Raw genomic sequence first — 25,466 nt, forward strand, 5'->3', positions numbered from 1 at the left:
TGGGACTGTTACAACAGCCACTTAAGGAGTCTTGGTGTTTCTAGTCTTGTCTGCTTTAAATCTGGATAGCACCTGCTGCCTGAACAGTCCTGATGTGGATCTCTCCACTTCCTCTCCCGCTTCACACTCTTCTGTGGCTCCTTATTGCTTTTAGGATAAAGTCCAAGCTCCATAATGCAATGAATAATCGCCGTGATTGGCATTGCCTGCCTCTCCTACTTTTGCAGCTCTATCTCTTGCCACTTCCCCCTGTCTCTCACATGTTCTTTGAAGCCCCTCCCATCCAGAAATGGAGTTGGTTTCCACACTCTGGAATCTGGACCGGCCTTGTGACTTGCTTTGAACAACAGAATACTTCATAGAACTTCCAAAAGAGGCCTTAAGATGCCTTGTCGTTTTGGCATTTCCCCTCTTGGAATGCTGCCGCCCGCCAAGCTAGCCTCTGTGAGGAGGAAAGACCATGGTGCAAGAAAGACCCAACCACAGCCAGCACTAACTGCCAGCCCTGTGAGTGAGGCGTCATAGGCAAACCAGGCACAGTTAAACCACCAAATGACTACAGCTGTACTCGTTACGACCGGGAAAACTAGCACAAGACCTGCCCCGCACTGGCCCAGCCCAAGTTGCTCTCCCACAGAGTTGTGACCAAATAAAGTGGTTGTAGTTTTAAGCCCCATTAAGTTTTCAGTATACCATGGACTGCCAGAAGAACAAATCTGTCTTAGAAAAAGTACAACCAGAACGCTCCTTAGAAGCAAGGATGGCGAGACTTCGTCTCACATACTTTGGACATGTTATCAGGAGAGAGCAATCCTTGGAGAAGGACCTCTTGCTTGGTAAAGTAGAGGGTCAGCGAAAAAGAGGAAGACCCTCAATGAGATGGATTGACCCAGTGGCTGCAACAATGGGCTTAAGCATAACGATGATTGTGAGGACAGCGCAGGACTGTGCAACATTTCATTCTGTTATATATAGGGTTACTATGACAGCACCTAACAATAAATTTTGGAGTGGTTTGTTATACGGTAACACGTAACCAATACAGCTCTCAGAGTGGATTGTCCAGCTGTCCCCAGCTACGTTCTCACCAATGATTTAGGCCATCTGTGCATATAATATGCTCTTCCCTTTTCCTTGAAATGCCCTTACCCTTTTCTCTATCTTTTTTTTTTCCCCCTGTTGAATTTCTAGTTGCCTTTCGGGATTCAACTTGAGCGTACCGTTCCTTTATGAAGCCTTCCCTGCCTCTCCAGGATTCCCTGTTATCTCAGGACTCATCACGCTGCGTTTGCAGTATTTGTTTTTGGTTGTCTCTTCCCCTATGAGTTGGGGAAATTCTTTGCCTCTCTGAGCCTCTGGGTTTCCTAATCTGTCAGTGGAACGATAATGCCTACCCTGACCTGGTGTTGGGAAGACGAAAGGAGGTAATACCTGTGACTTCACTGGGGGCCTGGCCCTCGGAGTGCTCACGCATATGGCTTTCGCCTTTGCCCTCCTTCCTCGCCTTGTTCCCACCCGCCTCCTTCTCTTCCGCACACTCACATACACACTGCCCTTGGTCTGGGCTTTCTTCTGGGTTCTCCACTGAGAGGCACAGTCATTAGCTCAGGCCATTTCCCAATGTGTGTGTCAGGAATGTTCGTAAAACATGGACTCCCACCCCAAAAGTGACCATCAGTTTCACTCTGAAAATAATCAGCCTTCTAAGGTTTGCCAGTCATGGTCATGTGTCTGATATAACCAGTTATTGTTGAGTCTTTCCAACTCATGGCAACCCCATGTGTGTCAGAGTAGAGCTGCTCCATTGGGTTTTCAGTGGGTGTTTTTTTCGGAAGTAGATTCCCAGGTCTTTCTTCTAAGGTACCTCTGGGTGGACTTGGACCTCTAGCCTCTCGGTTAGCAGCCAAGCGTTAACTGTTTGCACCACCCAGGGGCCTCTGTACCAATGTGCTGTTGTTAATTGCTGTCATGGATTGAATTGTGTCCCCCAAAAATATGTGTCAACTTGGTTAGGCCATGATTTCCAGTATTGTGTGGTTGTCCTCCATTTTGTGATTGATGTAATTTTCTATGTGTTGTAAATCCTAATCTCTGCCTGTGGTTGATGAGGCAAGATTAGATTATATTAAAGAGGATTGGGGGGATGTAACACTCTTACTCAGGTCACCTCCCTGATCCAAGGTAAAGGGAGTGTCCCTGGGGTGTGGCTTGCACCACCTTTTATCTTACAAGAGATGTGAACTTTGTGTAAGACCTGGAGGGCATTTGCCTTGGATGTCGTTGGGAACAGTCTTTTAAGATAAAGGTATAGAGGCTCAATGATACTCTTTTGCGGTACTTTGGCCTTTTAACTCATTTTCGTTGTGCCAAATTCTTTTAATGAAGAAACTTCAAGTGCAGTTGCCTTAGGCATTGTTGGGAAAGACCTAGATGCCTCACAAACTGTTTAAAATGTTTTGGCTTTAATTCATTGAAGTGCAGAGTCACTGGCTTTTTACTGTGTTTATACTCTGATACTTTGTCATTCTGTTTTAGGTTAAGGGTTTCTGTGGGCATTTTCTGTACTTACTTCCTTAGCATGTTAATCATTTGCAGGCGGTCCTCATTCATCTGCTGTGGTGCAAGGTGAGGGTACCTTGATCTGTACCTGTATAGAAAGCACACGGAAAAGTAGAAAGAATCGGACAAGGTAGTGAATCACACTCGGAGGAAAAGAGAAAAACTCATCGAGCAGTAGCTGTCTGCCTGCTGCATAAATGTTACTCATCAGACAAAAATTCCATCTTTCGCCTTTAAGTCACCGAATGAAGTTTTAGCAGACTTAATTTAGCAAATTATACTTTTCTTTAGGGTGGCATTGGTAAGCGTATTAAGTGATAATCTGAGAGAATTTTTGTAACACAATAAATTAGGGTGTATAACGAGTAAAAAATAAGTAGATATGTTTATAAATATTGGGAAGCTTTTATATCAAATATACATTGTGGGTGTGAAAATTGACACAGTTCCATTAGTTCTTTTTCTCGAGTATCTGATCACATAGTTTATAAAAATCTCTTGATAGTTGGGGCAATTACCAAGCTGCCCTTATTTCATTTTGAATTTCATAAAATTACAAAGGGCTTTGCGGTCTAAGAAACTCTGCTACTAAGCTAGGGGTGCCAAGACGGTAAGACTCAGTAACTGCTCTGGGGGAGATTAGGATGAAGTGATGCGCTTCGTCCTCCTCTGTCTGGTCAGATGACTGAGCGTCTTCACTCTTTCTTCAGAGCACCTCGTTCGTTTTACCGTGTTACACTTCCCAGATTCCCTACTTGCTGCTTCTGGGGTACAGAGTCAGCTGATACGCCATTCATTCCTTTACCAACTTCATTAAAGTACATTCACTGCTTTCCTCCTTTGCGTGCCCGCTCTGTGCCAGGTCGAGTGCTGAGGCCACATGCACAGGTGAAGAGCATCAGGGGTGTTCCCCCAGAGACACGTGCTGGTACGTAGTTCTTCCCATCCTCCAATCACCCTTTCAGGCATGGTCTCTCCTGCTGACGTGGGACTTTGGTGTTCACTATCATACCTGAGTGGTGCACCTGGTTAAACGCTCAACTACTAACTGAAAGGTTGGTGGTTCAGACCCACCCAGAGGTGCCTCAGAAGACAGGCCTGGCAACCTGCATCCAAAAGGTCACGGCCCTGAAAACCCTATGGAGCACAGTTCTGCTCCGACACACGTGGGATCGCCATGAGTCGGAATCAACTCAATGGTAACTAGCAATAACAACAACAATTTTTTCCTCTGGCAGGTTTGTTCTGAAGTCTAAGATGATTGTTAATTCACCCTGCAAGTTTCCTGCCACCTTCCTGCTGTAGAGTCATTAGGACTCGTGTTCTAGACAGTCACCACGTTTGTATTGTCAGTGGACACGGGCACCACATGCACCATTTCTGACCTGGGGTCTCGTTGTAGATGCCGAGGCAGAGCCCACGTGAGGTCTCACAGATTGTCACCTCATTATGTGTGGAATGAGTCATCAGCAAGTGCACCTTAAACTCAGTTGGAAGATATGGCCTTGGTAATAGAAACAATGCTGGAGATTGAATGATAGAATTTTGCAAGACCAACGATTTCCTCATTGCAAATACCTTTTATTTACCATCATAAATGGCATCTATACACATGGACCTCGCCAGATGGAATACACAGGAATCAAATCAACTACATCTGTGGAAACAGACGATGGAAAAGCTCACTATCATCAGTCAGAACAAAGCCAGGGGCTGACTGTGGAACAGACCATCAATTGCTCATATGCAAGTTCAAGTTGAAACTGAAGAAAATCAGAGCAAGTCCACGAGAGCCAAAGTACAACCTTGAGTATATCCCACCTGAATTTAGAGACCACGTCAAGAATAGATTTGACATATTGAACACTAATGACCGAAGCCCAGACAAGTTGTGCAAGGACATCATACATGAAGAAAGCAAGAGGTCACTGAAACGACAGGAAAGAAAGAAAAGACCAAGGTGGATGTCAGAAGAGACTCTGAAACTTGCTCTCGAACATCAAGCAGCTAAAGCAAAAGGAAGAAATGGTGAAGTAAAAAAACTGAACAGAAGATTTCAAAGGGCGGCTGGAGAAGGCAAAGTATCATAATGACACTGGAAAGACCTGGAGATAGAAAGCCAAAAGGGAAGAACATGCTCAGCATTTCTCAAGCTGAAAGAGCTGAAGAAAAAATTCAAGCCTCGAGTTGCAACAGTGAAGGATTCTATGGGGAAAATATAAATGATGCAGGAAGCATCAAAAGAAGATGGAAGGAACACACAGAGTCTCTATACCAAAAAGAATTAGTCAACATTCAACCATTTCAAGAGGTAACATATGATCAGGAACCGATGGTACTGAAGGAAGAAGTCCAAGCTACACTGAAGGCATTGGCAAAAAACAAGGCTCCAGGAATTGACAAAATACCAACTGAGATGTTTCAACAAACGGATGCAGCGCTAGAAGTGCTTACTCGTCTGTGCCAAGAAATATGGAAGACAGCTTCCTGACCAACTGACTGGATGAGATCCATATTTACCAAGAAAGGTGATCCAACTGAACGGGGAAATTATCGGACAATATGATTAATATCACGCAAGCAAAATTTTGCTGATGATCGTTCAAAAACAGCTGCAGCAGTATATCGACAGGGAACTGCCAGAAATTCAGGCCGGATTCAGAAGAGGACGTGGAACCAGGGATATCATTGCTGATGTCGGATGGATCCTGGCTGAAAGCAGAGAATACCAGAAGGCTGTTTACCTGTGTTTTATTGACTATGCAAAGGCATTCGACTGTGTGGATCATAACAAACTATGGATAACACTGCGAAGGATGGGAATTCCAGAGCACTAAATTGTACTCATGAGGAATCTGTACATAGATCAAGAGGCAGTTGTTCAGACAGAACAAGGGGATACTGCATGGTTTAAAGTCGGGAAAGGCGTGCGTCAGGGTTGTATTCTTTCACCATACGTATTCAATCTGTATGCTGAGCAAATAATCCAAGAAGCTGGACTATATGAAGAAGAACTGGGCATCAGGATTGGAGGAAGACTCATTAACAACCTGTGTTATGCGGATGACACAACCTTGCTTGCTGAAAGTGAGGAGGACTTGAAGCACTTACTGATGAAGATCAAAGACCACAGCCTTCACTATGGATTATACCTCAACATAAAGAAAACAAAAGTCCTCACAACTGGACCAATAAGCAACATCATGATAAATGGAGAACAGATTGAAGTTGTCAAGGATTTCGTTTTACTTGGATCCACAATCAACAGCCATGGAAGCAGCAGTCAAGAAATCAAAAGACGCATTGCATTGGGTAAATCTGGTGCAAAGGACCTCTTTAAAGTGTCGAAGAGCAAAGATGTCACCTTGAAGACTAAGGTGCGCCTGACCCAAGCCATGGTATTTTCAATCACATTATATGCATGTGAAAGCTGGACAATGAATAAGGAAGACCAAAGAAGAATTGACACCTTTGAATTGTGGTTTTAGTGAAGAATGTTGAATATACCATAGACCACCAAAAGAATAAACAAATCTGTCTTGGAGGAAGTGTTGCAGGCCACAGCTTCCCAACTTGGGACTAAGCCCTGCATAGGTTCTTGCCTTTTACTGACCAAGAATGACCAGGAGAGGCTCAGATGTTCCACACAAACAAAGGTTTATTAGCAGCAGAAAGTGAAGGCTCACTAGCAGGGACAGAGAGGGACCAGGCAGAGGTTTTGCTGGGGCTTAGAAAGGTTTTTAGGTGGGAAGGATCTCATGTTTTGTTCATTACTTTTGGGGGGGAAAGGTAGGGCTTTCTGGGAGATGGCCAGGTTAGGAAAATTAGGTCCACGTGCAGGTTGGCTGTAAGACGGAACCCATAGCAAAGGCTCCTGGGACTGGGTGGCAGGACTTATTATGGGGTGTGGCACCTGTGCAGTCCCTCCAGTGGTGCCGATTCGATTCCTGTTGCCAGTAGTTGCATTGGGAGGAACTGCCGGTCACCTTGTGGATGTCTGCAGATGCCCCGGGGACCAGATTGGACAAGTCCTTCTGGAAAAATAAAGCCTTACAAGGAAGTACATCGTGAGCTGGGTGGATTATTCTTTCTTTATCGAATGTTCCAGGATGTGGGTTCTGCATCATCAGTTAAGTACGTGGTTTTAGTTCAGGGTCCTTTGCCTAGGGGCTCAGTCCCTTTTTCCCTTCTCTATCTCAGAAGTACAACCAGCATGCTCCTTAGAAGCAAGGATGGCGAGACTGCATCTTACATACTTTGGACATGTTATCAGGAGGGATCAGTCCCTGGAGAAGGACACCATGCTTGGTAAAGTACAGGGTCGGTGGAAAAGAGGAAGACCCTCAACAAGATGGATTGACACAGTGGCTGCAACAATGGGCTGAAGCATAACAAGGACTAAAGATGGCACAGGACTGGACAGTGTTTTGTTCTGTGGCACATGGGGTCACTATGAGTTGGAACAGACTCGACAGCACCTAACAACAACAACAAGTGCTCCTTATGTTCCAGTCATTGGGCTCAGCGTGAGAAATAGGGATTGAACACCTGCTACGTAGTAGGAATTGTGTTAGAAGTGTGGCTACAAAGACTAGCAAGATGCGTTCCCCACCCTCAAGAATGGGACCTTTCTGCTCTATCCTATAGGGTCACTATGAGTTAAGATCAACTTGATGGCAATGGATTTGGTTTGGTTTTTGGCTGTTGTTGTTGTTAGCCGCCATCAAGCTGGTCCTCAACTCCTGGTGACACCATGCACAATGGAATGAAACACTGCCTGGTCCTGGGCCACTCCTGTGATCGTTTGCGGATCAGACTGTTGTGATCCGTAGGGTTTTTACTGGCTGATTTTTCTGAAGTAGATCAGCAAGTCTTTCTTCCTAGTCTATCTTAGTCGTGAAGCTCTGCTGAAACCTGTGCAGCGTCATAGCAACACGCAAGCTTCCACTGACAGATGGGTAATGGCTGTGCATGAGATGTAGCAGACGGGACTCAAACCTGGGTCTTCTGCGTGGAAGGGGAGAATTCTACCACCGAACCACTGCTGCCTCATATTTGGAGCTTAGCACTCAGCAAAGAACGAGCTGCCCTTGTTTGTTTTTCACAGAGAGTGGGGCAATGGCAGTCTGATGTGGGAATGGGACAAAGTGATGGGAGTTTCCCCTGATATGTTTGCTCTCTGAGCGACAGGGCACTTGCCCGGAGGCCAGAATGTGCTGCCACAGCAGGTGCCCATGTGGCCTCGGTTATCTGTCGCTGGGGGACGTGTTCAAAGCGAACCGCTTATTATCTGCTCTCACTTCAAACAACAGAAGGCCAGCACGTTCACTGATCTATGTGAAAGCCAGTCTGTCTGGCCAGAAAAGGCTGGGATTGCCTCACTTTACGAGGGATTTCATTTTGTTTGCTCATCGCCGACACTAAGACTGACGTTTCTTCAAATAAATCTCAGCTATTCTTTTTTATTATTGTTATTCCTTCAGAGCAGCAGGTTGTTAGTGAGTCTTCCTCCAGTTCTGATCCCGCGTTCTCCTTCATATAGTCCAGCTTCTCAGTAGGACTGAAAAGTGTCCTGACTCCCTGCATGTCATGAGAAAGAAACTCACATTGTCCCATTAGTCAAAGACCAGGTCCTCCTGTTCTGATGCTCCAGGTGGGAAAAAGAATATTTGCAGGAGTAGAAGGCATGTTTTCCATAGCACTGCTGAGTCTGTGACGGGGTCAAGGAGGAGATGACACAGCCCCACGGATAACACAGCCTCTGCCCAGATGTTGGTTTCTTATTAGGCTGGACTCGATGGTTGGTGCAGTGAGTTAGCGTGGCAGTGTTTGACCCTCGTGTTCATGGTTAAGAAATATTTTAAGTAATGCTCACCCCAGATTGCACCCCTTACAGTTCAACAAAACCTTCCTTCTGATACAACGCAGAATAAAATAAGATAGAAAAAAGTCACAGGTTCACAGCTTGATCTGTGCGAACAGGTTACAGAGAACATTCTAAGTCCTGATAAAAGGTTCCAAAACCAAACTCATTGCAGCAGAGTCGATTCTGACTCGTGGTGATCCCACGTGGGCAGACTGAAACTGCTCCGTAGAGCTTTCAAGGCTGTGACCTCCTGGAAGCAGATCCCCAGGCCCGTCTTCAGAGGTGCCTCTGGGTGGGTTCATACCACCAACCTTCAGCCTGGTTGTTGCGTGCTTACCTGCTTGTGACACCCGGCAACTCTAGAACATCCCCTGTCTCTGCGCTCATAGCTGCTGTCAGCTTCAAGCAAGCCTGAATTCAGAAATGGCTTTCCTCAAACACGGGTGATGGAGGATTTGTTCGGAAGGTGTTCTGTCTTCTCGGCAGAGCGCCCTCTGTGGTGAAAGCTGCCCCGTGTTGTCTGGTGGTGGGCACGCACCTCCTTTGGCTTCCTCCGTGATGTGAGCTGTGGGCATTGCCATGACCACTTTTCAGATGGGAAAAGAATTCTGGAAGTTAAATGGCACCTAGTTGGCCTTGACGGGCAGTTGATGGCTTCGCTGGGCTGAGGGAGAAGAAGCGAGGCACTCCGAGAAGGCAGAGGTGGGCAAGGGCTGTCGAGGCAGATGAGCCTGGGCACAAGCCTAGAAATGAAACAGTGTGGAATGTGAGGAAGAGGGACGGCCCAGGCCGCTGGACCCCCACGGGGACAGAGGGATCAGGTCGGGGACATGATATGGAGGGCCACCATGAGTGCTGTGCTGAGGACACTGGGTTTAGCTGGGACATCACAGGAAGTTGTGTGAAGTGTTTGAGCGAGAGTGTGTCATGTCTCAACACGGAAGAACTTCCATTTTGTCATCGTACCCTGTGGAGTGTGTGCTTTCACTTGCTGGTGGAAACCATCCAGCATTTTCTGGGACTCGCCTACGTAGATTTTTAAAAACTCAGCAAAATATCTGTTAATCCATTGCCAAACCCATTGCCGTCAAGTTGGTTCTGACTCATAGTGACCCTCTAGGACAGAGTAGAACTGCTGCCCCACAGGGTTTCCAAGGCTGCAATCTTTACAGAGGCAGACTGCCACATCTTTCTCCCTCGGAGCGGCTGGTGGGTTCCAACCACTGACCTTTCTGTTAGCAGCAGAGTGCTTTAACCACTGTGCCCAAGGCACCTAAAGTATTTGTTACCATACAATAGTTTTTCAGGAATAACTACGTGGTGTGACCCGCACGGGTACAAGGAGATCATATAGACGTGGATATCACCTCCAGTGTACATGCTGACTTCTTACCCTTCCACCCTCCCTGCACCCCTCAGCCTGAGCCCCAGTGGCCTCCTGGTTGTTCTGGAATGTGCTGGTGTGCTTCCCTCCCAGGCCCTTTGTGCTGCTGCTCTTGTTGCCTGCACATTCTCCCACTGGGACACCTGCCCAGCTCCCTCCCACACTCCGAGCCCCAGCCGCCCTCACCTGCATTCTATCATTACTACAGATGCCACACAAGTCCTGTGTATCTGAGCATGGTCTGTCCCCACTGGAAAGGGCACCCAGGAGAACAAGGCTTTCTCTTGTCCCCTGCTGTACCCCACCACCTCTGGAATAGTGCTTAGCACATAGCTTGTGCTCAAACACCAGTGGACAACGATGATGGTTCCTAGCTCCATCAGCTTTGGCTCCTTAAACGTTGGGTGGTTTTGAGATTTTTATTTTCTTAGTGTGTTTGCCAAGAGTCAGGCAGAGAAAAGATGGTCAAAGGCGTTACTCGTTAGATCATGAATTCAGGTGTGTCTGCGGTAGTAAATGATGTTTCCCTTGAAAGAAAGTCATGTTTTCATTTATCAGCTTGACCAATTTCTTCTCTTTCCCCCACAGGTTGGCGTCCAGTGGCATGACCAGCGCTGTCTAATCAAGATGATGGACATGGAAAGCCCTATTTGTCCCTTGTCCCCGCTCGAGGCTGACGACCTGGAAAGCCCACTGTCTGAAGAATTCCTACAGGAAATGGGAAATATTCAAGAGATTTCCCAGTCCATCGGGGAGGACAGCTCCGGAAGCTTCAGTTTCACAGATTATCAGTATGTAGGAAGCGGTCCAGGGTCAGATGGATCTGTTATCACAGGTGAGTGAGATGCTTCCTAGAAAGTCTTGTTCAGAAATGTTTTTCCTTTAGAGAAAATTGTTCCTTTCAGCAGGAAATAAATCACATCTTTCGCAAGGAAATCTTCACGCACCATCAAGCACTGTATCACATACCGATGGGACTTGGAAACATTTAAGGCGCATCTCACTTTGCATAGTATGCCTTCTTTCAAAAGCTGTACACAAATTAAATAATGCTTGAACGTCAATTAAGGCAGTCAGCTGCGTTTAAAAATTGTTGTATGCATCAATTGGTCCCAACCCACCTGGAGCAAAGGAGACTAAAGAACACCAAAGACACAAGGAAAACATTGACCCAAGAGACAAAAAGGGCCACATAAACCAGAGACTCCATCAGCCTGAGACCAGAAGAACTAGATCGTGCACAGTTACCACCAATGATCACCCTGACAGGGAACACAGCAAAGAGTCCCTGATGGAGCCGGAGAAAAGTGGGGTGCAGAACTCAAATTCTAGTAAAAAGACCAGACTTAATGGTCTGACTGAGACTAGAGGAACCCCAGAAGACATGGCCCCGGACTCTCTGTTAACCCAGAACTAAAACCATTCCCAAAGCCAGCTCTTTAGAAAAAGATAAGACTGGACTATAAAATGTAAAGTAATACTCGTGAAGAGAATGCTTCTTAGTTCAAGTAGATACACAAGACTAAATGCTCAGCTCCCGTCCAGAGGCGAGATGAGAAGCCAGAAAGGGATGGGAGCTGGTTGGATAGACACAGGAAACCCAGGGTGGAAAGGGGGAGTGTGATGTCACATTATAGGGATAGCAACCAGGGTCACATATGTGTACAAATTTTTGTATGAGAAACTAACTTGAGTTGTAAACTTTCACCTGAAGCACAATAAACCCAGTACCGTCGAGTCAATCCCGACTCATAGCGACCCTATAGGACAGAGTAGAGCTGCCCCGTAAAGCACAATAGAAAATTAAAAAAGATAATTAAAATATATTAAATTGAGACTGTTGATGGTATAACAATAGTGTGTGTGTGTATATATATATATACACTCAACAAATACTAAATATGCATCCTTTTCAAGAATACATAAATGTTTTATGTATTAGCCCACAATGGAAATCTCAATAAATTTCAAGGAATCAACCTAAAAAAAAAAATGTATGTAGTTCTTCAGAGACTCCTGGTATAATAGAGATTACTCTTCTTTTTAATTCGGAAGTTTGTATTAACCATCTACCTACTTCCTATTTTGCGGTAAGAACTACATCAGGTAAACCAGGCAGGCAAAAACCCGGTTACTATCAAGCTGACTCCAACTCATGGCGACCCCGCGTGTGTCAGAGTAGAACTGTGAGCGTAGAGTTTTCAGTGACTGGTTTTTCGGAAGTAGATCTTCAACCAGGCCTTTCGTCTGAGACGCCTCGGGATGGACTCAAACCTCTAACCTTCAGTTAGCAGCCAAGTGTGTTCACTGTTTGCACCACCCGAGGACTCCATCGGGCAAAGCAGATACAAAGAAATAAACCGTGAGGTCTACTCAGGCAACCTGTGGTGTCGTCGGGAATGAAGAAGTTGTGGAACAGAAACCCTGGGCAGTGTGTAAGCCAACCCAGGAGAGTGTGGTAGGATCTACAGCTTCATCCGAAGAAAGTTCCATCTGGAGTAGACCTAAGTACACAAGGCTTCTTGGTAGCAGTGGGTCTTGGGTTAGGAGTGAAGGACTTGGGCTTGGGTGAGCCAGGAGGAGTAGTTGGTGGGTGGTGAACAAGGTGTGTGTATGGTTTTCGACTCTGAGGATGGAATATAGGGGACTGTTGCGGAATTGAGAGAGAAGGTTCTCCCTGTACCATCTGCTGGAAGGGTTCCTGATCTTTCACCTCTAGGCCTCCCTTGTGCTGGGTTCTTGGCCGGGAGCACGTTTCTCCCCAGCTCTCTTCTCTTGCTCATTCCTCCTCCAGGAAGATCATTTTCATGATTGTGCGACGACTTCAGTAAAGATGGGGAGAGGGAGCCCTTAGACTTGGCTTAGGGCATGCTTACTGATGAACGCTTTATGGAGAGAGCGTGGAAAGTGTACCTGCTCTAAAACCCTGCCAGCCCGTGGGAACCACTCCCAGAGAGCTCCAGCCATGCAAGCGGACACGTGTACAAGGATGTGCATTGCAGCGTTGGTGGTAGTGAGGAGCAGAAAGCAAGCTAAGTGTTCATCAGAGGGAAACGGACAAATTGTGACATTCGTACAGTGGAATTGTTGTTGTTAGCTGCCATCAGTTTGGCCCCAATTCGTAGTGACCCCATGCACAATGCAACAAAACGGTGCCCACTCCCAAACCATCCACTCGATGGGTTGCCTATCAGACCATTGTCATCCATATAGGGTTTTCATGAGCTGATTTTCAGAAGTAGATCATCAGAACTTTCTTGCTCATCCACCTTAGTCTGGAGGCTCCACTGAAACCTGGTCAGCATCATAGCAACACACAAGCCTGCACTGATAAATGGTGGTGGCCACACATGAGGTGGCCAGGAATCAAACCACTGTCTCCCACGTGGAAGGCAACAGTTCTACCGTGGACCCACCACTGCCCCCATGAATTAGCTCTTCATGTGTTTACATGAGTCTATCTGAAAAGCAATGTTGAATGAAAATAAATAAGCTTAAGAAGGGTAGATTCAGTAGGATTCAGTTTATGTAAAATCATAAACACCAGTGTGGTGTGTGGTTATTAAGGATGGACACACATACATTATACAAGTGTCTGCCAGACTTAAGATTCCAGTTATCTCCTGGGAAGGTGCAGGATGCCAGATCAGTATACCGAAATCAATTTTATTTCTCTATAGACCAGTGAACAGATATTGAAATAAAAATACTATTTACAGTAACATCAAAACTATGAAATATTTAATGATAAATATGACAAAAATATGAAAGACCTGTATATTAAAAACTATCAAACATTGGTGAGAGAAATTAAGGATTTTAGAGGTCATTTATTTGAAAACTGTTTTTTTTAATCTGGGCATTTAGCCTTGTAAATTTCCACTGTATACGCTTAGAGCATATGCCACAAATTTTTAATTTGTTTTCATTCAGTTCAAAATACTTTCTAATTTCCCTTTTGATTTCTTCTTGAACCCACGGGTTATTTGTTGTTGTTGTTAGGTGCCGTCGAGTCAGCTTCGACTCAGAGCGACCCTGCATACAACAGAACAAAAAGCTGCTCAGTCCTGCACTATCCTCACAGTCGTCGTTACGCTTGAGCCAATTATTGCAGCCACTGTATTAATCCATCTTTTCAAGGATCTTCCTCTTTTTTGATGACCTTCTGTCAAGCATGATGTCCTTCTCCAGGGACTGATCCTTCCTGATAACAGGTCCAAAGTACTTGAGACGTAGCCTCGAAATCCTTGCTTATAAGGAACATTCTGACTGTACTTCTTCCAAGACAGATTGTGCATTTTTTTTGGCAGTCCATGGTATATTCAGTATTCTTCGCCAACACCAAAATTCGAAGGCATCAGTTTTTCTTTGGTCTTCTTATTCGTTGTCCAGCTTTCCCATGTATATGAGGCAATTGGAAACACCATGGCTTGGGTCAGGTGCACCTTAGTCTTCAAGGTGACATCTTTGCTTTTCAAAGCTTATCAAGAGGTCTTTTGTAGCAGATTTACCCAATGCAATGCATCCTTTGATTTCTTAACTGCTGCTTCCATGGGTGTCGATTATGGATCCAAGTAAAACGAAATCCTTGACAACTTCAATCTGTTCTCCGTTTATCATGATGTTGCTTATTGGTCCAGTTGTGAGGATTTTTGTTTTCTTTATGTTGAGGTATAATCCATACTTAAGGCTGAGGTCTTTGATCTTCATTAGTAAGTGCTTCAAGTCCTCTTCACTTTCAGCAAGCAAGGTGGTGTCATCTGCATAATGAACGCAGGTTGTTAATGAGTCTTCCTCCAATCCTGATGCTGTGTTCTTCTTCATATATTCCAGCTTCTTAGATTATTTGTTCAGCATATAGATTGAGTAAACATGGTGAAAGGATACAACCGCAAGACACATCTTGCCTGACTTTAAACAACACAATATCCCCTTCTTCTGTTCAAACGATTGCCTCCTCATCTATGTACCCGTTCCTCATGAGCACAATTAAGTGTTCTGGAATTCCTATTCTTTGCAATGTTATCCATGATTTGTTATGATCCACACAGTCGAATGCCTTTCCATAGTCAATAAAACACAAGTAAACATCTTTCTGGCATTCTCTGCTTTCAACCAGGATCCATCTGACATCAGCAGTGATATCCCTCATTCCATGTCGTCTTCTGAATCCACCCTGAATTTCTGGCAGGTCCCTGTCTATGTACTGCTGCAGCTGCTTTTGAATGATCTTCTGCAGAATTTTACTTGAGTGTGATATTAATGATATTGTTCGATAATTTCCACATTTGGTTGGATCACCTTGCTTGGGAATAGGCATAAATATGGATCTCTTCCAGTCTATTGGCCAGCTAGCTGTCTTCCAAATTTCTTGGCATAGATGAGTGAACACTTCCAGTGCTGCATCTATTTGTTGAAACATCTCAGTTGGTATTTTTTCAATTCCTGGAGCCTTGTTTTTTTGCCAATGCCTTCAGTGCAGCTTCTTCCTTCAGTACCATCGGTTCCTGACCATGTGCTACTTCCTGAAATGGTTATACAATTCTTTTTGGTATACCGACTCTGTGTATTCCTTCCATCTTCTTTTGATGCTTCCTGCCTCATTTAATATTTTCCGCATAGAATCCTTCAATATTGGAACTCGAGGCTTGAATTTTTTCTTCAGTTCTTTCAGCTTGAGAAATGCCAAGTGCGTTCTTCCCTTTTGGTTTTCTATCTCCAGGTCTTTGCACATGTCATTATAATACTTTACCTTGTCTTCTCGAGCCGCCCTTTGAAATCTTCTGTTCAGTTTTTTTACTTCATTTCTTCCTTTTGCTTTAGGTATTCGACATTCAAGAGCAAGTTTCAGAGTCTCTTCTGACATCCATTTTGGCCTTTTCTTTCTTTCCTGTCTTTTTAATGACCTCGTGCTTTCTTCATGGATAGTATCCTTCATGTCACTCCACAACTCGTCTGGTCTTCAGTCATTAGTGTTCAACATGTCAAATCTGTTCTTGAGATGGTCTTTAAATTCAGGTGGGATATACTCAAGGTTGTGTACTTAGGCTTTCACGGACTTATTCTAATTTTCTTCAGTTTCATCTTGAACTTCCATATGAGCAATGGATAGTCTGTTCCACAATCGTCCACTAGCCTTGTTCTGAATAATGATATTGAGCTTTTCCATCATCCCTTTCCACATAGTTATTTGATTCCTGTGTATTCCATCTGGCAAGGTCCACATGTATAGTCGCCTTTTATGTTGTTGAAAAAAGATATTTACAATGAAGTCATTGGTCTTGCACAATTCTAACATGTGATCTCCAGCATCATTTCTATCACCAAGGCTGTATTTTCCAACTGTCAATCCTTCTTTATTTCTAACTTTCACATTCCAATCACCAGTAATTATCAGTGCATCCTGATTGCATGTCTGATCAATTTCAGACTGCAGAAGTTGGTAAAAATCTTCGATTTCTTCATCTTTGGCCTTAGTGGTTGGTATGTAAATTTGAATAATAGTCGTATTAACTGGTCTTCCTTGTAGGCATATCAGTATTATCCTATCACTGATAGTGTTGTACTTCGGGATTGATCTTGAAATGTTCTTTTTGACAATGAATGCAATGCCGCTCCTCTTCAAGTTGTCATTCCTGGCATAATAGACCATATGATTGTCTAATTCAAAATGGCCAGTACCAGGGCATTTCAACTCCCTAATGCCTAGGATATCGATGTTTATGCATTCCATTTCATTTTTGGCAGTTTCAATTTTCCTAGATTCACGATTGGTACATTCCATGTTTTGATTATTAATGAATGTCTGCAGCTGTTTCTTCTCATTTTGAGTCATGCCACATCAGCAAATGAAGGTCCCAAAAGCTTCGTGACTTCATCCACATCATTAAGATCAACTCTCCTTCGAGGAGACAGCTCTTCCCCAGTCATCTTTTGAGTGCCTTCCAACCTGAGGGGCTCATCTTCCAGTACTATATCAGACAATGTTCCGCTGCTATTCATAGGGTTTCACTGGCTAATGCTTTTCGGAAGTAGACTGCTGGGTCCTTCTTCCTAGTCTGTCTTAGTCTGGAAGCTCAGCTGAAACCTGTCTGCCACGGGTGACTCTGCTGGTATTTGAATACCAGTGGCGTAGCTTCCGGCATCACAGCAACACACAAGCCCCCACAATAGGACAGACTGACAGATCTGGATGTTGTTCCTTGTTTCCTATTTTTGTGTCTTCTTTTGGATTAATTGAATTTTTCAAATTCAGTTTTATCTTCTTTGTTTGCTTTACCTACACCTTGTGTTGTTTTAGGGTTTCTAGCATACATCTTTAACTCACATCACTACTTCAAGTGATATTGAAGTGATACTATTTCATGTCTAGTGTACGACAGTAAACTTCCGTTTTTCCCCTCTTGGCTTTTGTGGTATTGTTGTCATATGATTTTATTTCTACAGTATATTATAAACCTCACCATATATTGCTTTTGTTTTTGCTTTAAGCATTTATCTTTCATAGATTTAAATAATAAAATAATTTTTATACTTACCCACATAATTACCTTTACATGTACTTGTTATTCCTTTATGCAAATCCAGATTTCCATCTGTTGTCACTTTCCTTATGCCTAAAAGATTCCCTGTGACATTTCCCATACATGGGTCTGCTGGTTACTAATTCTTTCAGCACTTCTATGTCTGAAAAAGTCCTCACTTTTGAAAGATAGTTTTGAGGGGTATATAATTATAGGTTGACAGATTTTTTTTTTTTTTTTCTGTCAATGCTTTAAAAAATCAGCCCACTGTCTTCTGGTTTGCATTGTTTCCAACAGGAAATTTGCTGCCATTCTTATTTTTGTTCCTCTGCATGTTATGTGTCCTTTTTATTTGGCTGCTGTTAAAATTTTTCTTTATCACTGGTTTTAAGCAATTTTAATGGGCCTTTATGTTGTTTCCTTCATGTTTCTTGTGCTTGAATGTTCATTGAGTTTCTGGGATCAGTCAGTTTGTTGTTTTCATCAAATTTGGAAAATGTTAGGCCATTATTTCCTCAAATGATTTTTCTCTTCCCCCTTCTGCCACTCCTTGGGGAACTCCAATTATATGTGCATTAGGCCACTGAATTTGTCCTATAGATCCCTAAAGCTATGTTTGTTTTTTTCTCTCAGTGTTTTTTCTCTCTGTGTTTCATTTTGTATAGTTTCTATTGCTGACTTCAAGTTTACTAATCTTTTCTTCTGTATTGTCTAATCTGCTCCTAATCTCATCCAGTGTATTTTTCATATCAGATGTTGTAGTTTTCATTTCATCTTTGGAAGCATGATTCAGTCCCTCCCTCCCTCTGGCACCCATCTCTACCTTAACACATTCAGTCTTTCTTCAAGTGTCTTGAACATTGGAGTATGGTCATGATAACTTTTTTTTAATGCTCTTGTCTACAATTCTGTCATCTGTGTCATTTCTGGGTCAGTTTCAGTTCATTGCTTTTGTTCCTTATCAAGGTTCATACACCCCGCCCTCACTTATCAACATGGTTAGGTTCCAAAGACCAGGTCATTATGTGAAATCAATGTTATGCAAAAAAATGGAGGATGACCACATCAGATCACAAAATGGAGGATGACTACATCATTATATAACTGCCAAATTACATCATTACATAACTTCAAACCACTGAGATTCATGGCCCAGCCAAGTTGACACATAACCTTAACCATCACAGCTAGCATTACTATTGCCTTGCACCTCAACATTTGTTGCTGCCAGACATATGTCATTAATGGTCAAAATAGTCAGGTAGTAGATCTTTTCCTATTGTCATAAATGCACAATGTTAGATAATGAGGTAGTCGATAAGTGAGGAAAAGGTGCATTTTCCTACTTTTGGGGGTATCTTGTAAGTTTTTATTAGATGCAAGACATTGTAAACTTTATTGGGTGGTGGATATATTTGTGTTCCTATAAACCTTCTTAGGCTTTGTTTCAGGAAGCAGTTATGTTACTTGAAAAATGTTTGATCCTTCCAAGTCTTGCTTTTAAACTTTCTTAGATTGGACCAGAGCAGTGTTTATTCTCTAGCTAATTTTGCCTCATTAAGAGTGCCCTGGGTTTGGGGCTTTAAGAGCTCTGCGGCTAACCAAAAGATTGGCAGTTTGAATCCACCAGCTTCTCCTTGGAAACCTGTGGGGCAGTTCTACTCTGTCCTATAGGGTTGCTATGAGTCAGAATCAAGTCGATGGCAACGGGTTTTTTACTGAAGCGAAACCCTTTGAATACTTTACCTGATGCCCCACGACTTATGAGGTTTTCCATTGTCAGTGGTGGGAATAAGACTACATCCAGCCCCATGTGAATCCTGGGTATCATTCCCTCTGATCTTTTTTGGCGGTTCTTTCCCCAGTCCCAGGTAGTTTCTGACAGGCAGACACCGATCAGTACTCAGCTAAAGACTCCAGGGAGACCCTCTGCGCAGCTCTCTGCCCTGAAAACTCCAGCTGCCTTGGTCTCTCCTGAATCCCAGCAACATCCTCAATTCATGGAGGCCATTGGACCCTGCCTGGGTTGCCTCTCTCTGTGCCATTCTTCTAACAGTTGTGTAGAGGTATCTCATTGTTATTGAAAGTCACAGTTCCCTAATGACAAGTGACGTCGAGCATCTTTTCATGTGTTGGTCTGCCGTCTATGTATCTTTGGTGAGGTGCCTGTTCTGATCTTTTCCCCATTTTGTAATTGGGTTGTTTATTTACTGTTCAGTTTGACAACTTCTTTGTATATTCTGTATACAAGTCCTTTATCAGATGGTGTTTTGCAACCCTTTTTTTCCCAGTCTGTGTCTTGACTTTTCATTCTTCACAGTGTATTTTACAGAAGGTTTTAATTTTAATAAAGTTCAACTTAACATTTTTTTCATTGTTGGAACGTGCTTTTGGTGTTTCCCACATCGGTTGTTAGACTTTATTCTGGTGTCATTTGCTGAGCTAACCATTGCAGAAGAGCTGGAAGGAAGGGAGCAAAGGCGGGTTCTGTGTAGGACATGTCAAGGGGTGATTGAGGGAGCCCTGCAGCTAGAGGTATGTGTTAGACAGCTGGATATACTGAACCAGAGCCCACGAGGCAGCTCAGCAGAAGCAAGAGCACACAAGCTTTGGGGCTGCCAGCTCAGCTGGAGTCAGAGGAGCACAGGAGGGTGTGGGTATCCCAGAAGGGGGCAGACCCAGGATGGGAGCTCTGCAGACTAACTCATGCCTCATCACTAGATACCTCATACCTGAGATCCTTTTCTCTTAAGCCTGACTTGGACACAGGATGGTGATGTCTTAAAGACTCGTGAATCTCTCTTCTTTTCCCCAGATACCCTCTCCCCAGCTTCAAGCCCTTCATCAGTTAACTATCCTGTGGTTCCCGGCAGCACTGATGAGACATCCAGCAGGGCACTGAACATTGAGTGTAGGATCTGCGGGGACAAGGCCTCCGGCTACCACTACGGGGTGCATGCGTGTGAAGGCTGCAAGGTACAGTGCACCCCAGAGGAGGAGGGGGTGGCAGCGGCAGTGTCTAATGGGGGTTGCCTTTATTTTATATGCAAATGTCTTTCATTGCTAAAAACATCTGCAGAAAGTCATAGATAGGAAACTAACCTGACTCAACAGATTCATTTCTCTCTAGAGTCTATGACGGGCGGCTGTATTGTGCTTTGTGAATAGCTTAGGGAAGGGTAAAAGCACGAAGAAGAGACCCTTCGTTTGAATACAAGGTCGGAGAGCCTTCGTCCACTTTCTCTGAGGGTCCTCCAGGGTCAGGCGGGGAAGGGTGAGGAAAACCGGCAGTCAGAGGTGGAGTGTCTTCCTCAGGATCGCAGGGTATGTGCCCAGGCGAGGACAGAACCCGTGGCCGATTCCTCATGCTGCTCCTGACGCTCCAGCTATTCCTTCCTGCACATCTGGGGCCGCTCCCCCTGAGTCGGGGACACGTGTGCATGTCCTCCCCCCACTAGATCATGAGAAGAGCTGCCGGGCCACATACCACACCTCCAAATCTATGACCAGGGCCCTGAGTACACAAGGGTCAGTTTTCTGCCAGCCGGACCATCGGCCTCTCTGTGGTTTTCTGCCAGCCGGACCGTCGGCCCCTCTGGGGTTTTCTGCCAGCCAGATTGACGGCCCCTCGGGGTTTTCTGCCAGCCGGACCGTCGGCCCCTCGGGGTTTTCTGCCAGCCGGACCGTCGGCCCCTCTGTGGTCTTCCAGCACAACGATGAGAAGAATCATGCAGTATTGCATCAAGGATGTCTCCTGAGTCACGCACTTTTAGCATTCCATTTCCTTTATAGCTTAGGTGCTTCGTGTGCGTGATACGCGGGAGATGTGGTCAGCTGAATGTTTGGTTGAGATCAGAAATCCCCTTCCATTGCTCGTGCTAGGTGTCAAAGAGTTTACTAACTTTTGGGAAATGCCACAGCCTTGAAGGGCATGCTACACATTCTGTCCCAACCCGAGGCCTGGTCTCTGAGGCCTGGCCAGCAAGTAGAACAGGCCAGGTTAGCCAGAGCATTCTGTACCCTCGAGCTTGATATTCTCTCCTCTCACCCTTCGTCTTCTAATCCCTTATGTTCTGGGCCATCCTACCTTACAAACTCACCTAAACAAGGATGCCAGGTGAGGATATCAACCTTTCTCTTATATTCCCCAAGAAACTGCTGTCTCTTATGCAGGTCAGCCAAACCTACCACATCAGGAATATGAAAGAATGGTTTAAAAGCAAAGGGGAAAAAATACCAAAGCAAACCACTACTGAACATTTTAATCAAAGATTCTATATAAGTATTCTGATCAAGAGGGGGGAAATGTGGAACAGAATTTCAAGTTCATATGGAATCCAGACATTCAAGAGCCATTGATGCTGGCTGAACCCCTGAAACTATTGCCCTGAGATAATCTTTAAACCTTAAATCAAAAATATCCCCTGAGGTCTTCTTTAAAGCAGACAATAGTTTATCTAATTGGTAAAGAATATTTGTCGTGAACATTGTGCTGTTTGAAAGAACTATATGGGATCGGTTTGACAATAGCAACTCAAAAGGTCTGCTCGGAAACTTAGGGGGCGGTGAGTTCATGTTAACAGAGGAGGAACAATTTGGAAAAGGAGGGTAAGGATGGTTGTGCAACCATTAATCCACGTCAATGAATTTTACATATAGAAATTGTTGATGGGTATATGTTCCACTGCATATATTTTCAACAACAAAAAATAAGTAAGTCTTTTTTTAAAAAAAATTTTTAAAATGCCAAAACAGGTTTAAACATCTTCACAAGATTTCTAACCATATGCTTTAAAGTAATCTAAAAACTATTCCTAAAGTGAGCTTTTTCTTCAGGAACATGATTTAATACCTGTTGTTTAGTTTTGCATTTTGTGGGCTTAATAATAAAGCTGTTTTTAACTGGGTAAAGTTTAAGATGATCTTATAAAGCAAGAAAATTATTTACAAACAGCCCGTTTCCTGTTACTATAATTTTTGTTTTTTAGAGAATTAATAATCTTTTCCAAAATTTTCCAGAAAGTTTTGAGTCACAAATATGGATACATCACATAAGAGAACAAAGTTCCATTTGCAGAAATCTTAGTGGGGCTAAGTACCTCTTTGGAAAATTGTAGTTGTATCAGCCCGAGTTAGATAAGGACACTTTGAAATCACTTTGAATTAGGCCACATGTTATTATTTTTGTATTTTAAATGTTATTAAGTTTAAGATTTTCAGTTTCGCCCAGTTACGCCAGACTCTTTAGAAGAACTCTTTCTCTGCATTTAACTCACTTAAGGAGTGACAACGACCAGAAGCATAACTACGGCAATGACAGCCTACCGGGGGACCATGTTCTTTACTTAACTGTATATTAATCTTACAGGGTTTTTTTCGTCGAACCATTCGGCTAAAGCTGGTTTATGACAAATGTGATCGCAGCTGCAAGATTCAGAAAAAGAATCGAAACAAGTGCCAATATTGCCGTTTCCACAAGTGCCTCTCGGTGGGGATGTCACATAATGGTAGGTAAGGCCAGCACCACACCCCCCAGTTCTCCCTCAGCTGCCCCCCTGTTCTGGGGGAGTGGACTGCATTTCAGATGACTGTGCTCCCACCCTGAATACCCTGATCCCTTTGTAATCATAATCACCTAAGAGGATGACTCTCAAATAACTGAGATTGAGCAGGACACTTGGAGTTATCGTTAACAACCTCAAGTGGTAAGACTTAGATTAAAACTCTGAAGCCGGTTGGAAATCACAGGGATTTAAAGTTCAGATCATACCCAGTAAGTGTGTGTCATTTTAAACATTTTACCACATTATAAATTTAGTTATATTCTACATGCTGTCATTGTAGAACGTGTTAGGTATACAAGCCCCAGGGTGGCACAATTAGTTAAGTGCTTAACTACTAGCCAAAAGGTTGGTGGTTCAAACCCACCCAGAGGTGCTTCGGAAGACAGGCCTGGCAATCTGCTTCTGGAAGTTCCCAGCCTCGAAGACCCTGTGGAGCAGTTGCGCTGACGCAGCCCTAGCCTGCACGCGTGGGGCCACCACGAGTCGGGATAGACTCTGTGGCGACTAACAGCAACAACAATTACTATGTGAAACAAAACGTAGAATAACTAGTTCATTAGAATTATATCTTTATCTTCTGGAAAAAGAAAAAGAAAGATTTTATGTATTCCTTCCAAGGGCTATTTTGATCCTCTTAACCCAAAGGATCGACTATGTACCTAAAAGTTGATTCCACGGAGTGCCTGGTGGATTTGAACTGCTGACCCTTTGGTTAGCAGCTGTAGCACTTAACCACTACACCACCAGGGTTTCCTAAAAGTTGATTAAAAAAAAAAAAAAAGTTGATAGTCCCCTTAAATTCATCATACAAATGAAATGAGTAATGGTGTTACTTTTTTTTTTTCCTGGCCTTTGTAAAAAAAAAAAAAAAGTCTGGTATTTATGGAGTTTGAGTTTTCTTTTTCTCTCTCCAGAAGGGAAAGTTGAATCATAATGAGAACTAGATTTTCCTTTCCTGGTAGCTTCCCATTCCTGGTTTAATTCATGGTTTGAGCTTGTCGTTGGCCCATTAGCCATTGTCTGTGTTGCCTCCGCCACTGTGTTGTTCATTTGTTTGTTTCCCATTATTTCATCTCCCCCCTCCACCCCCAGCAATTCGTTTTGGACGAATGCCAAGGTCCGAAAAAGCCAAATTGAAAGCAGAGATCCTTACATGTGACCATGATCTCGAAGATACTGAAACTGCAGATCTCAAATTTCTTGCCAAGAGAATTTACGAGGCCTACCTGAAGAACTTTAACATGAACAAGGTCAAAGCCAGAGTCATCCTTGCAGGGAAAGCCAGCAACAATCCAGTAGGTGTTTTTGCTGCTGTTTTATTGTAGCCATTGAAGTGTTCCCTTAGCACCGTGACAACCACAGTCTAGAGATTGCTTGAAGATACGAGTATGAAATGTTGGGAAAATAATACGCAGGCCAAAGGCAAACTAAAGACAATGGACGTGGAAAGATTTCCTCCCCAGACCCTAAAATGCAGCTTCACAGCAACTCCTGTCTTCTTGGTGTGGCCTGCTTCAAAGCAAGCAAGTTATTTTCATGACTGTGTAATTAACACACTCAAAAAAATCTAGTTAATAGCTTACCATGTACTAGGGTCATTTCTTAAATGCGTTTTTTTTTTTTTTTAATCCCTATTTTAATGCCAAAAAACGAAGTCATTCACTTTCCCCTCCAAATGCGTTCTTGGATCTTTTCTTCTAAAACAACACTGTCTTCCCTGGCATCTGTGCCCCCTCACACCTGCTTTTTTCTGTGACATCATAGGGCTTAGAATGGGCATGACAGAAGCTTTATTTTCTTTTTGGACATTTTCAGTAGGAACTAGATTGCCCCTCGAAGACCCTCCTACACTTCACCAGCCGGCCTGATGTCAGGCAGCCCCCATCCCCATAGTTAAATAGGTCTTTCCTCTAAAGTACAACTAACCTCGGAGCTGCCTTCAAAGGGAGGGACAGCCTGAGGTCGGCGAATAAAGATATTTTGCCTTTTTCCTGTAAACATGGCCAAACAAGTTTGATTTGAAGTAATGAGTAGTTTCAAGCAGTCCTTACTGGGAATTACAAGCCAGAATTTTTAGTCACAGGAAAATAAAGTATTTCACAAGCTGCTTACTTTCATGAACAGACCAAACCTCTTTTTACTGAGTCTTCAATTCTTTAGCGTATTCTCCAATTAAATCTGCCAAGACATCTTAGAAGGGTTCCAGCAAACTCCATTAAATTGGTAAAGCCACACCCACGCCAGGTGACCCATGGTGGGCGGCCCCTTTCTCCATCACAAGGGTGAAAGCAAAGGCAACCCCTAAGCTTTGAATAAATAGCTATTCCAAAAATGATTGGCACAAGCCAGAATTAGGGTAGCCGACTTTGTTTGAGATCTGTTTCTCCCCTGGATTTTAAGAATTTAGAGCAAACCGAGACATCATCTTTAACAAAACACTCCTGTTCAATGTGAATTTGGTTTGCACAGAGTGCACGTGGCAGGCGTCACTGAGAGGAGCCCTGTGGTGGCCGGCAGAGCCAGTTAGCTCAGAGAGGGGGCTGTTGGCTTTCCGTCCCGAGGAAATAATT

At 43.8% G+C, this 25,466-nt stretch overlaps 1 protein-coding gene across 3 annotated transcripts in view; it reads left to right on the top strand.

Annotated features, from left to right (window-relative positions):
* Positions 1 to 25,466, top strand: part of PPARA (peroxisome proliferator activated receptor alpha) — an 89,958-nt gene that overhangs the window by 44,782 nt on the left and 19,710 nt on the right. For 2 of the 3 annotated variants that reach the window (XM_049884664.1, XM_049884665.1), the window contains exons 3-6: positions 10,398 to 10,644; positions 20,148 to 20,308; positions 22,701 to 22,839; positions 23,989 to 24,191. In XM_049884664.1, the coding sequence (XP_049740621.1) occupies positions 10,437 to 10,644; positions 20,148 to 20,308; positions 22,701 to 22,839; positions 23,989 to 24,191 (711 nt within the window). In that variant the 5' untranslated portion in view covers positions 10,398 to 10,436. Of the gene's footprint in view, positions 1 to 10,397; positions 10,645 to 20,147; positions 20,309 to 22,700; positions 22,840 to 23,988; positions 24,192 to 25,466 lie in introns of those variants that run through there. The other variant, XM_049884666.1, reaches the window with a different exon arrangement.

The sequence above is a fragment of the Elephas maximus genome, chromosome 4 (assembly GCF_024166365.1).
Source record: "Elephas maximus indicus isolate mEleMax1 chromosome 4, mEleMax1 primary haplotype, whole genome shotgun sequence".
Lineage (NCBI taxonomy): Eukaryota > Metazoa > Chordata > Mammalia > Proboscidea > Elephantidae > Elephas > Elephas maximus.